Below are 13,377 nucleotides of genomic sequence, written 5' to 3' on the forward strand. Positions count from 1 at the left end.
ATTCTTTTTGGAACGGACTAATAAGGAAAGTGTGCCATTGAATTGAAAATGATGGAATTGATATTTTTTAATGACTTTACAAAAACTGACTATTTTTTAGATTACTAGTTCAAATATTGATTAGCCCATGCTATTTTCACGCACAATTCCTACATTATCTAGTATGTCAGAACACTTCTTGAGAGTATGATTTTCTTTTCTTTGATGATAGATTCTTCTCCTTATTCTTCTGAACAGCTTATGCAGTGAAACGATTGAAGGAAGAAGTCAGAGCTCGAGCCACATTGAAAATCCGCAGTGAAGTAGTTCTTCTGCACTCAAAAGCCGTCTTTCGATTTTTACCACGGTCATATGAAAAAATCTATTGCATTTTGATGATAACTTTCCCCTAGACGTAGCTATAAATAGGGAACTCTATTAACATTGGAAAGCGACCAATTTTCTGGCAAACGAATACTACAATCTATTCAAAGCTCTATACAATTTTATCTTCTTATTTTCCGTTCTTATTATTGTTGCGCCCGGAGGCTTCGCTGCCAGAATCCTTATTTCTATCATTTTGTCTTCATATCAAGGCTAAGTATTATAAATTTCTTCAATTATCTTATTATTTTAGGATTGAATTAGTATAGGTCGAGGGGTTTGCAAAAACGTGAGGAAACAGAGAGGCTTCCGCATAATTAATACAAGATTATAAAATCCATAGCTTTTGGGTTTTTCTTTTTAGAGCCATTGCATAAGTTTCTCCTTCAGCAGTCACCATAATTAAGAGAAGTAGAACAAATACTGGTTGACTATATGATGAGATCCAAGGGAGTTCAATAAAAATTGTACAGTACTAAAAATCAACATATCCACTTTGATGGATTAAATGCTTAAAAAGAATATTTAATATGGTGAGTGTTATTCAATAATTCAAATAGCTGCTGTAGCAGCTTCGATATCATCAGATTCATCAGCTATCATTTCATCACGAAATAGCAGTTTAAGATATGGAAGAACTCTTGGAAGCATGGGTAGGTCTGCTAAGTTAACACTCATCATATCAAAAGCAATGCATGTTTTGTGCATGTGTGTTTCATCGAAAACTGGGATTTTAGGGTATCTTTGACTGAAGTGAGTGAGGATGATACGATATGCTCCAGCAGAGTCCCCTACTTCGATGGCTTCCTGTGTTGTGCTATGATTTCTTGCTATGGCCTCCTCCACCATGCCATCTTCAAAGGTAGCCTGCAGTAAGCACCCGAAATAATAAACTATAAATTTTATTCAAGTTGAAAGTTGCAAGTGAAGAAAAGAAGATGGAGAAACCAGATCCAACTTAAGACGAGGTCAGCCATCAGAAGGTGACTCCATAAATAGCAACAAAAGAAAACATGTAACAGGAAAGAGGCAGAAAAAAGAGGAGCGAAATTAAGTTTGTAGAAAGCATTAACATACAACTCGCACTGACGACATCATGAGCTATGAGGACAATTGCAGTTCAAGAAGGAACAATATTCAGAAAAACAAGCTATCTATGGAATGATACTCAGTGATCCAGTAACTATTCAACACTTAGAGAGTCGCATCCATATTACAACATAACACAGAAAATCAATATGCTGTTTGACTTTGCATGATAGTAGGTACAATGAAAGTTTGAGTTCTTGTATAATGCTAAAATGGGAACATGTGGCAACTAAAATTCTCATGATAAGCGTTAAGCCCAGAGTACAGTATAGTATGTGGTAAAATACTAATATTAGGAAGGTAAACAGTAATCTGGGACAGCCAAAAATAAACAAATAACGGAATTTGGGAAATATACTTGTAATCAAAGGGGAAACCAAAATGACACTATAACAACTTGCCTCATGTATGAGAACCGTTGCACCACGCGAAGCTTCAACTAGTTCTGGACAAGGCCTAGTGTCACCAGAGTATACAATTTTCCATCCTGGTATCTTCTTCCCAGTGCTATTAGTCCTATCAGCAGCCTTCAAGACAGCACCATATGCTTGTGGACAATGAATAACAGGAAAGCTAATCAATGCCTCCAATCCTGCTTCTCTGAGAATTTCCTTTAATGTCTTCAGCAATGGGAATGCAGCCGCTGCATCAACCGGACTGCCTGGCCTCTTCCAATAACTCTCCATACGGCTCCCTTTAGCAAATAAGGTAGAACCATTCTTTTGGTCACTTGGTACACATGCACTCTCACTCACATCCTTGTCTCCAGTTGACTCGAAAGTCTTTAATGAAGCTTCTGTAGTATGCCTACAATCAAGGAACTGCATATCCAGATCCTCAAGTTTTTGGTATGCATCGAGGAATCTCTTAAGCTGCCTTGGGCCCACAACAATTAAAGGTTCATGAGGAGTTTCATTGAGCAAATCGCGTTGGAGAGCAAGTATTCTTGCAAGACCAGTATGATGATCAGCATGAATATGAGAAATCCAAATACACCTTAAACCTTTTACGGCTTCATCAGCACCTTCAATGCCAAATCTGTTAAATAAAAAACACGTTATCCCTCTCAATTTGAGGTCAGACAAAAACCATATGTAAATAGAAGTTGAGGGTTATGAACTTATACATTACCTTCTTTTGAGCTGTCCCAATGTTCCTTCACCACAATCTAACAGAATACTTCCCTTTGAGAAAAGATTGACAAAAATAGAACTAACATTCCGATATTTTGAAGGCTGAGATGAACCAGTTCCAAGAAGAACAATCTCCACGTCCTCTCTTGTTACACCTTTCAAACAACTAGGTAATGCAGTTTCATGCAACCAGGGCTCTTCGATCATAACTTTGTTCGCCTGCATAGTCGCACTGCCTCCATTTGTAACATTGTTGTCATGCAACATCTGGGTAATACGTTCAGAAGCATCTGATATTTCAGGAATTTCTGATATTAACTCTTCTATGATTTTTGGCCGAGAAGTAATTTCAGGAATACCAGATCTGTCTAACCCAAGCTGCGCATATGGACGAAGATGAAACTGTTCGACGAAAAGAAGTTCATTTTGAATGATGTCCAACCCAGCATCAAAGTCAAACAATGCATGAGGTCAATTGCACTAAATCTTATGGAAAATTCAAACGCATTCCTAACAAAATGAAACCAAAAATTGGTATGCAGTTTCTAGGTTCTAATTTTGCGCCAGAAGCAATTGGATCAAATTAAATAAACTTTCTCACCTTGAGGAGGTTCTCTGCCGTAACTTGACATGAAGAGAACTGCAAAAAAAAGTTATAATTATAATTTCTTAATTGAACAAGTATACCCAAGATTAAATCACTGTCCAAAGTAAACTTATCTTTTATTCAAACATAATTCCAATATAATGTACCTCACTTGGGGTCTTAGAGACTGAGGATAAGCTCTTCAACTGCGGAAGGGACCAAAAACCAGGCGCAGGAAAGAATTGAGGGCACAAATAATTCAGTCTTGAGGCGATTCTTGCACTCGACTTCAGTATTGGAATTTCAATATTCTTCCTGCGGTTTGTACAAGAAAAATCATATTACCTGGTATAAGCAGGAAATATATATAACAGCACAAAGCTGTATATCAGCCTGAAAAGATGAGAACGTTAAAAGGCTACTCACGGCTGATGTCCTGCCATGATGTGCTGCGCCTCACCAAATCTTGACATCCATTGCTGATATTCAGTTGAACATGTTACTGAAGCAGGACTAAGGTGTATCACACAATCAACTTTTTTGCACATTTCCTTGGATTCTTCGGATGGATATGAATAATATGGAGTAAGAGAATGTATAGACGACAATTCTTGCAGATGAGATGGTGTTGGGCAGTCAACAACAAGTACAATAGGACCAGGAACAGAAGGCCCCAATACATCACTGGGATGAACCTTCGCAAAAAGTTCATTGAAAACAAATGAGATAAGTACGAAGTAAAGTAATGGAAAAAAATAATCCTTTAACTTACCATGATATCTTGGCGATCTGACTGTACTGAATTCCCAAGTTGCAATTCACGGTATTTTGGGCCAGGCCTCAACCCAAGAGCAGCAGCCTTTTTGGGATCAAATTTTCCCTTAATTTCAGGCAACTCACAAATATAAACCACCGAAAGATCCCCAGGCTTTAATGCAAATTCAGCTGTGGAATGCATCCTCCGCACTAAATGGTTCTCTGCCAAATGATTGACACCAACTAGAGGATCATCCAGCTCAGAGGATCCTTCCTTTGTCGTGTCAGACACTTTTGAGTAACGTGGTCGCAACAGAACAGCAGATATTTTGACAACCTCATCGTTAATAGGAACATAGAGATCATCACTCGTCCCTGAAGAAGCAGTACTAACATCAACTGATCCAACAGTTGGGCCAAAACTCCGTGCATGGACCATGGCGGCATTTGGGATGAATGATTTCATTGCATCGACCAAGTACTTGAGATCAGAAGGACCCCATAAATTGACCTTCAAATTAAAAATTGTAATTGGCATCATTTTGTAAACACCATTTGTTTTTAGCTAATTATTTGATCGACATATCATAAATAAACCAAGCCAATATGATACTCACAGACATTCCTTCTTCTCCCATGCCAGCCAAAGTCAATAAAAGACCTGCAAGTAAAAGGATTTAACATATTTATGAGTTCTCCTCTGGCAATCATTAATCCAATTCTATAGTTCCAGCATTGATTGATCTAGGCAATCAATAGGCTAACAGCCTTCATTTCACTCTTAAAAAACTCTGTAGTAACAAACCTGGCAGTCCACCGGCAGTTTCCGAGCAGACCCGTGATAGAAATATGTGATCTATCTGGGAAAGAAGAAAGAAAAGGTAAGCTTATATTTATCTTTCACTAAAGGATCAACACCATACCCAGAAAAGAAGAGTTGGGAAATATAAATCTGATTTAGAACAGAAGAATTATGCATCTCCGTACCTTTGACAGCTTAATTTTGTGCTCTGTGCAGAAGCGTTGCAATCCCTGAGCAGAAAGAAATTTTTTAGGTGCGACGAAATAAGTCTTAGTGTACTTTCTGCTTATTCTGCTCTGTCCTAGAACCTCTTCACAAAGGAATAAGAACCAAAAAAGAGCATCAAACGCATATGGACGGAAAACAGTCAGCACAACAACATTGTGAAAAGAAAACCCAGTAACTTAGCCATCTCAAAAATAAATAAACCAGTAATTTAGTCATGAAAATAAGTAGGATTAAATTTTTTAAAAGAAACCTTTGTAAGTAATTAAATATCTAGTAACAAGGAAACTAGTCTTTCAAGTCAGATTAGTATTCTGCTTCAATCAAACAGAAACAACAGAGGAATCAAGTGCCACACCGAATGGATTTGAATTCCACAATTACAAAATACTTACTTCTCCGGCATTAAAAATAAACCTCTGTTTATCAAAGAAGAGAAGAACTGAGGGTGCTGTATCTTGTGTATCCATGCCGGTCCCAAGTATCTGCAAGGAATTTAAAGAAAGAAAAGAAATTAATGATTTTTCTATTTCTTCTTCATGAGGAGATGAGGGAGGAATAATATGAGTTATTATATTTTAAAAATCACAAATTCAGGTATGTATTGGGAAATAAGAAGCAAATCCAACCAGATAATCCCATATGGATTCAAGTATCTGACTAAATTAGAGTTACTTTAAAATCCATTTATGCAAAATAAGATTATCAGGTCTGTGACTTCCAACCAAAAATGCTCATAAATAGGCTTTATGTTTAGTTAGTTCTGGAAACGTAACGATCATGTTGAGTTAAATGAGTGTGTTATATTGTTTGTTCTAATACTGAACTGGAATCTCCTTTGTTGAAAATGTTTTACTTGAAGAAAACATATTTGGTGTTAAATTGTGGAAAATGTTTTCTCCAAGGAAAATATTTCCTATCAAAAGGGGCAAAATAGAAGTCATTTTTCAATCAATATCCTCTCTTTGATAACCATGGTATCAAGACCAACTTGCAAGCACCTTAACTAATACCTCCACCAGCTACCTGCTACCTCCCACTAGCTAGCAGAGATACCGGGTAACTTACTCCTACTCCATATAGTTTACCTCACTTATACATTGTTCTCAATCTTTATCATATTAAATATCGTCAAAGCACTATCCTCTTATCGTATCCTACACTTTGTAGATTGAAGAACTAACAATAAATTGAACAAAAATAAGAACAGCATACATAACTATATTCATATTGGTGACACGGGATGCTTTCCTTCAGCAACTTATATAGTACCTGAACATATGAGATTGTATTAACAGGGTTAAGTTTGCGGACTTTGAGTTGAAGGTTCTTCTTCCCATCGTTCTTATCCTTACCCTCAGCCCTTCTTTTATTAAAGCCAACAGACTCAGCAGTTGGGCCCTTCTCTTCCATTGCCATCTTCCCTTTATTATCTGCCTTCGAACTGCTCCGCCTTCTTAACGAACTGGGCTGTTCGATGTTTCTCGGTTTTCTTGAATATGAAGAGAATGCGGCAAAGAGGAAACGGGGGTTGTGAGTGTGTGATTTGGGTTGTTTGAGTCTGAAGAGGTGAGAAAGAGAGGGAGGAGGTTTAGGGGTTAAGGGTGAGAGAATTCGGGGGTGATTGGCGGAGGAGATTAGGAGACGAAGGTTTGAGATTTGGGGCATTTTTATTATTTGTAGTGTTTGCATATAGAGCCCCAGGGTTTTAGAAAGCCGGTTGACTAAAGCTCCGCTACATAAAACCCCGCCCATGCGCACTTGCCATTTGCATTTGTTACTGATTCGCGTCGGGTCGCCTGGCTTATTGTGGCTCTTTTCTTCCCTGTCCTTAATTCACAAAATCTGTGTTTTAGAGTACGGAAAAGGGTCTGATATGTCTTTTTGTAAAGATAAATTGTTTAATGTTGTTCCCCGTTATACTATTGGGCCATAAAACTCTCTAACGTCTTACTATCCTAATAAATATTTCCTTAATTAGATGAAGGTAACACGTGGCATTCATCTGTGCCCTTTTTATATCTGGCACATATTAAGCGACCTGCTCCACGAAACCCCCATACCCATAACCTGTAACCCGTAATTTCTAATACAAAATAAACCCATTTCATTCTTTTTCTCTTCTTTCTCTTTCACTCTCTAGAACTCTCTAGCCTCTCTCTTCTCTATTATTTGTCGATTTGAACAACAAATGCCATAAAGGTAATACCTTCCTCCATTAAGATCATTCGTCTCTATTATATTATTTCTGTTAGTATTTCATCTTTTTAATTTTCTTATCGTTTTTTAAGGTTTTTATTCTAGGGTTTCAATTTCTTGGGTTTCATCTGCATCCAATTTAAGTTTCTGCAATTTCAAGGATATATTCTTATTTCTTGTATGTTTCTAGTATTTGCATACATGGTTTACGCCTTTGTTATTTATTTATTGCTGGGGTTCTTTGTCTTATGGGGTTATGTGGGGTTTGTTTGTTGTCTTTGTCAATAAAGTATATTTGTGTTGTCCGAAGTTTCTGCACTTTTTCATTGCTTATTAACAACTATGGTCCCCAATTGTGTGGCCATTTGATTGAAGTATTCGGGTATTTTGGATTCTTCTTTAAGGGGGGCCTCTTGTCATAAAATATTATTTTTTTGGCATTAATTATTTTTTTTCCATTACTGACTTTTACATTGTTTACTTAATATTTTCTAAGTGGTATATTTATTTGTTGTGTTTGATAGGTTGTTCGAGATGGTGCTAGTTGACTTAATATTCAATAGGTACAAATACCAGCTGGAACAAGGTCAATCAACTTCACTGGTGATCATAATGGTGTTAGTGTACCAACAAATCTACCATATTCAGCCCCAACATTACAGTGGAAGGGGAAGCTGTTGTAACTGCAAATCAGTTTGAAAAATACGGGCAAGAAAGAATTGGAAGCTGAAATCAAGAAGAAAAAAATAAAGACAAAGCTGGAATTTTTTTTGTTGTGTGTGGGATGTATTTACTGCAAACTTATAGCTCCCATTTAATATTTTGTGATTAATGGGTGGTTCTGAATGTTGTCAGTGGATATCAGATATCATATTATGATCCACTGACGTGATTACTGTAATTACAGTTTGTTTGTGTAAGTTTTTTGGAGATGTAATTACTAGAGTTACTGTGAAGAAATGTATGTTTTTGGTGATATAATTACTGAAATTGGGTGCCATATTAATCTAATTGTTTCGAAGTTCTAAGTTGCCATATTGGATTTCAATATTGTAAGTTGTTAGTTCTAAACTCTAAGTTGTAGTTTAATTGTTGTAAGCATTTTTCTTCAGGTGTCTATGTTTCAAGTGTCTGTTTCGAAGTGTCTTCGAGCATTTGGAAGAAACATATTTTATTTACGGCTTTGGCAAAGGAATTAAATAATTGAAACTAGTACAAGTCATTAGATAGGAGCATTAAAAAAGGACAACAGATAGAACATCAAAACACTAGTACTTGGAACATACATTAACAATTGATGTCATTGTTTTACAATGGCTAAAAAGTCAGTAGATAAGAGCATAGAAACGTCTAAGTATCACAAGAACTAGGAAGTGAAATATGGAGCATATGCCATCTTTCTTTTCAGAATTTACTTCATCCACATTGCCGTAACAAATCCAACAAAAAATGCAACTGAAATCGAAATAAACATCTTCATCTTAACTACTTTATCTTCGATTTCCCTTGCTTTGTTCACTTCAACATTTTTTGCAACCTCCAAATCTTCAACTTTTTCCAAATCCCTTTCTAACTTGCACGACTCCAACAATTGCTTCAACATATTGATTGTAACATTAGCAGCATCCAATTCACACTGCAACCAGGGGCGACTCAACAAGATTGGTGGCCTAAAGTAAATTTTTAATATGGGCCATTCAAAAGAAAAAATAATAATTCATCTATATTTTTAACTAATGTCTATTTTACTAGCTTTATAAATGTAAAGTTGTTAATATTTTCTTTTTATAAATAATTTAGTCTCTCCTAAGATATTGTTGATCTTAGATAATAGAACCAGATTCAAGAAGTTGATAACTTGATATCGAAATAATTTTTGATGTTCTAATATACTTGTTGAAATGCTTGAAATGTGAGAAGAAAAAAAGGAAAAAAAGGATGCGAATATAGTTTTATCCAACGGTACTCTTCAACTCTTGTTTTTTATAGAAAAAATTAAAAAAAAATCTTTCTACAAAGAACAATATAACTTTTAATTGGAAAAACAGAATCACTCCCCCTAAAACCTTGTCGCGAATATAAAACTTTTCATTATTTAAATTTTACGATTGGCATAATTAGTGAAGTATCTATATTATTATTCTCCTTTTATATTTCTCACTAAAACGTGTAATAAACTTTTAGAATCCATTTTTTGGTATATTCAATAGTCCAAGTCTTATTTTTTATCTTTACCTTTTATAAAAGAAAATTTCTTATTTTAGAATACCCAATATATTTAGACCCTACCTCTAAAGATTGCTATGAGATGTATATGATCCAACTTACCTTAATTAAATATATTAGGTTCGAGTCCTATGGTTAAATAAATCCTGTTAAAATGTGTTCTCTCTTTTACTAGACCTTACACGGTACCAATCTAAATTAGTCGGGGTCTCAATACAAATACGAGTAGAAAACAAAAAGAAAAATTTGGGGCCCCCAAAATTTGGGGGCCTAAAGCCTTTGCTTTAGTGGCTGGACCCTTGGGCCGCCTGCAACTTACTGATTTCTATAAACGCTCGATCCGGAAAAGGTTCGTCTTGCCATTCCAAATATTCACACGACTAGTTCTAACGATAATTAACAATAATTAGGTTAGAAGGAATAAAAAATCAATTTTTGTACAAACAATTAACAAACTAAACACATGAATTTTTTTAACTTACTTCAAGTTTAACATATTTATAGAATCTCCCACATGGATTTTGAGATGTGGTCGATCAAAAGTGGTTGGCAATCTCTCCACAACGGCACCTCCTCTTTGATGAAGCATTAGACTCCGTCATTTGACCAACTTTTACCACCACCAACAGAAAAAGAAATTTATGATGAAATTTGTTGCAATGGACTGTCTTGATGGAGCTTAGAGCATAGAGGGTTTGATGGAAATGGCCGTCGGAGCATAAATTAGGGTTGGGGTTTATTTTGTGTTATAAATCACGGGTTACGAGTTATAGGTATGGGGATTTTGTGGAGCGGGTTGCTTAATATGTGTCCAGATGTAAAAAGGGCATGGATGGGTGCCACGTGTCACCTCCGTCTAATTAAGGATACATTTGTTAGGATAGTAAGACGGCAGAGAGTTTTATGGCCCAATAGTATAACGGGGGACAACTTTAAACAATTTATCATAGTAGAGGGACAAATCATACCTTTTTTCGATTAGAGTATTTAAGCCAAGATAATACTAGGATACGAGTTCTCAAGTCGTCGTTAGCCGAAATGATCCAAGAAGTAGCAAAATCCATGGTCGAAGAATCGACGAGAGCCGTAGCCGAGATGTCAACAAGGATCTAGGTTAGGGGTGTGCATTCGAATCGGTTTATCGAATCGATTATTTGTTATCGGTTTATCAATATCGGTTTATCGATTTATCGATTTCAATTTCGATTTCAAAGTTTTCCTTATCGAGTTATCAATTTCGATTTCGATTTTGTCCTTTTCGGTTATCGGTTTATCGATAAACCGATAAGAAATACTAAAAAAAATATCTTTTTTAATTTTTTTTTAATTTTTTTTTTACCCTTATTCTATAATACCTTTTCCTTTACCCTAAGTCTCTAACCCTATTATTTCATCTACCACATTTAAGGAATAATCATATTTAAAGCTCAAGGGAATGAAGTTCAAATTAATGGAAAATAGAATTAGCCGTGATGATGTATTTTTACTTTTTTTATACCGTTGGAGTGTTGGTGGCATACATTTGATCCATTACTTTAGTTTCGTTGCATGTGCTTGTTGACACAATTTTTATGTTATAAACGGTGTTCATCTTATTTTAGCTTCTTTTGGTCCATATTAGTTAGGTGTATTTATAGCGATATACTTTTCCATGGTCCCGCAAATTTTCTTATTGGTGTAATCGATAACCGAATCGATAAGCCCCAAAAATCGATAAATCGAAATCGAAAAAATCGAAACCTTATTGAAACGATAATGATAAGCATATGTATAAATCAATAATCGATAAGTAATTATCGATAAGGGTCAAAATCGAATCGATAAATCGAATGCACACCCCTAATCTAGGTCGAGGTCGAGTATCGTTGATAGAGCTATAACGGCTAGTTTTCACGATAGGATATTAAAAGAGAATATTCTAGTGAATATTCTCTGCACTTGTACTATTAGAGTTTCTTAGGGACATGTCCCGTATAAATAGAACGAGGAGACAATGATAGGGGCTTGTAATATTCATTTGTAAAGAACACACTTTGACTAAAAGATTCGTCTCTCTCTTGCTAAAATACAAACACCACTTTTTCACTAAGATTTTTGTCTATACTTTTCCATTAGATCCGATAATAACACAAAATATTCAAGGATTTGTCTGTCATTCATCATTGTTAGGAGGAACATCCATATATTCGATCCCTTTTTGTGTAAATCAATCCTCCTATTTATTTAAATGACATTTATTGATATTTATTGTTATTGAATGTTACACTATTGCTCTTACTTTCTATAACAGTTATTGCATATTGCTGCCGTTGTCCAACCGGACCCATCTAACATTTATTGCATCTTTGAAAACTTCATCTAGGGATATTATTGCTAACTAAGATTAACCCTTAATTACACAAATTTAATTATTTGAACCAAGATCCATATTTTTTGGTCAAACAACTAGTTATATGAGGTATTCAATAACAACAACAAAAATATTATTATATAACCTTTTTATAACAGCTTTATTTATATTTTGTTTCGATACTTTTTGGCTGCTAGGGTGAAATGTAGTTGTACAGAATATATACTATAATATAACATAAAAAATTAGTTTCGGATAAAACTTGATCGTTAATAATAAAATATTATTATTACATAATGATTGTTATAGAGAAATTTGATTGTATATTAAATCATCATTATAAGATTTTTTATATTATGCAGGAATAACTTATTTGAAAGATATTTTTGCTTTTAAATTATATTCATCTTGCTTAAGTAATTTATTGATTCATGCATAACTCAATACACATATTATTTAATATTACAATCAAATGTTGTAGGAGTAGCTATGGGGGATTGTTTTATTTTAATATGTTTAGTTAAATGTTGCATCCGTTATGCGAAGGTTATTTTTCCTAATATGTCAAATGAAATAATATTTTCTTATATGGGATGGTATTGTGGAATATTTTTCAATGTCTCCAACCAAAACAATCCTTTATTTCCATATCAATAACAATTAAAGAAATATGTAATGGTGCTATATATCGAATTTGTAATTACATACATATATTTATTCGTCCATAATTCTTTCAAGTTTCGTAGACTCGTCCATATTAAAAGAGAATATTCTAGTGATATTCTCTACACTTGTACTATTAGGGTTTCTTAGGGGCATGTCCCGTATAAATAGAAAAAGGAGATAATGATAGGGGCATGTATTATTCATTTGTAAAGAACACACTTTGACTAAAAGATTCGTCTCTCTCTTGCTAAAATACAAACACCACTTTTTCACAAAGATTCTTGTCTATACTTTTCCATCAGATCCGAGAATAACACAATATTCAAGGATTTGTCTGTCATTCATCATTGTCAGGAGGAACATCCCTATACTCCATCATTTATTGGGTTAATCATTCCTCCTATTTATTTAAATGATATTTATTGCTATTTATCGTTATTGAATGTTACAGTATTGCTCTTGCTTTCTAGAACAGTAATTGCATATTGCTGCTATTGTCCAACCGGACCCATCTAACATTTATTGCATCTTTGAATATATATTATAACATAACATAAAAATTAGTTTCAGATGAAACTTGGTCGTTAATAATAAAATGTTATTATACATAATGATTGTTATAGAGAAATTTGATTGTATATTAAATAATTATTATAAGATTTTCTATATTATGTAGGAATAACTTATTTGAAAGACGTTTTTGCTTTTAATTTTTTTATATTTATCTTGCTTAAGTAATTTACTGATTCATGCATATCATTTTTTTTGTAATTAACTTTCTTTTATATTAATCACCAAAGACATTCATGCATAACTTACTACACATATTATTTGATATTACAATCAAATATTGTAGGAGTAGCTATTAATGGGGCGATTGCTTTATTTTAGTAGGTTTAACTAAACGCTGCATCCGTTATGCGAAGGTTATTTTTCCTAATCTGTCAAATGAAATAGTATTTTTTTTATATGGGATGGTATT

At 34.5% G+C, this 13,377-nt stretch overlaps 1 protein-coding gene across 1 annotated transcript; it reads right to left on the minus strand.

Moving 5' to 3' along the window:
• Positions 1 to 799: 799 nt before the first annotated feature.
• Positions 800 to 6,704, minus strand: LOC109213638 (zinc phosphodiesterase ELAC protein 2-like). The gene is made up of 12 exons (XM_019377457.1): positions 6,227 to 6,704; positions 5,350 to 5,439; positions 4,915 to 4,959; positions 4,733 to 4,787; positions 4,545 to 4,588; positions 3,944 to 4,438; positions 3,598 to 3,866; positions 3,339 to 3,486; positions 3,187 to 3,225; positions 2,584 to 2,987; positions 1,854 to 2,490; positions 800 to 1,230 (listed from the first exon to the last, which is right to left on the minus strand). Exons 1-12 carry the CDS (start codon positions 6,644 to 6,646, stop codon positions 916 to 918), a joined length of 2,961 nt encoding a protein of 986 aa, XP_019233002.1. The 5' UTR covers positions 6,647 to 6,704; the 3' UTR covers positions 800 to 915.
• Between the last annotated feature and the right edge of the window lie 6,673 nt (positions 6,705 to 13,377).

Source organism: Nicotiana attenuata, unplaced genomic scaffold (assembly GCF_001879085.1).
Source record: "Nicotiana attenuata strain UT unplaced genomic scaffold, NIATTr2, whole genome shotgun sequence".
Classification (NCBI taxonomy): domain Eukaryota; kingdom Viridiplantae; phylum Streptophyta; class Magnoliopsida; order Solanales; family Solanaceae; genus Nicotiana; species Nicotiana attenuata.

What these genes read in the sequence shown, in the direction of transcription:
- LOC109213638 (XM_019377457.1), bottom strand. Translation starts at nt 6,646, where the DNA reads ATGCAAACACTACAAATAATAAAAATGCCCCAAATCTCAAACCTTCGT. An exon ending in ATACAATCTCATATGTTCAG is followed by an intron (nt 5,440 to 6,226) that starts GTACTATATAAG and finishes AATTCCTTGCAG; the next exon opens with ATACTTGGGACCGGCATGGA. An exon ending in TTATTTTTAATGCCGGAGAA is followed by an intron (nt 4,960 to 5,349) that starts GTAAGTATTTTG and finishes CTTTCTGCTCAG; the next exon opens with GGATTGCAACGCTTCTGCAC.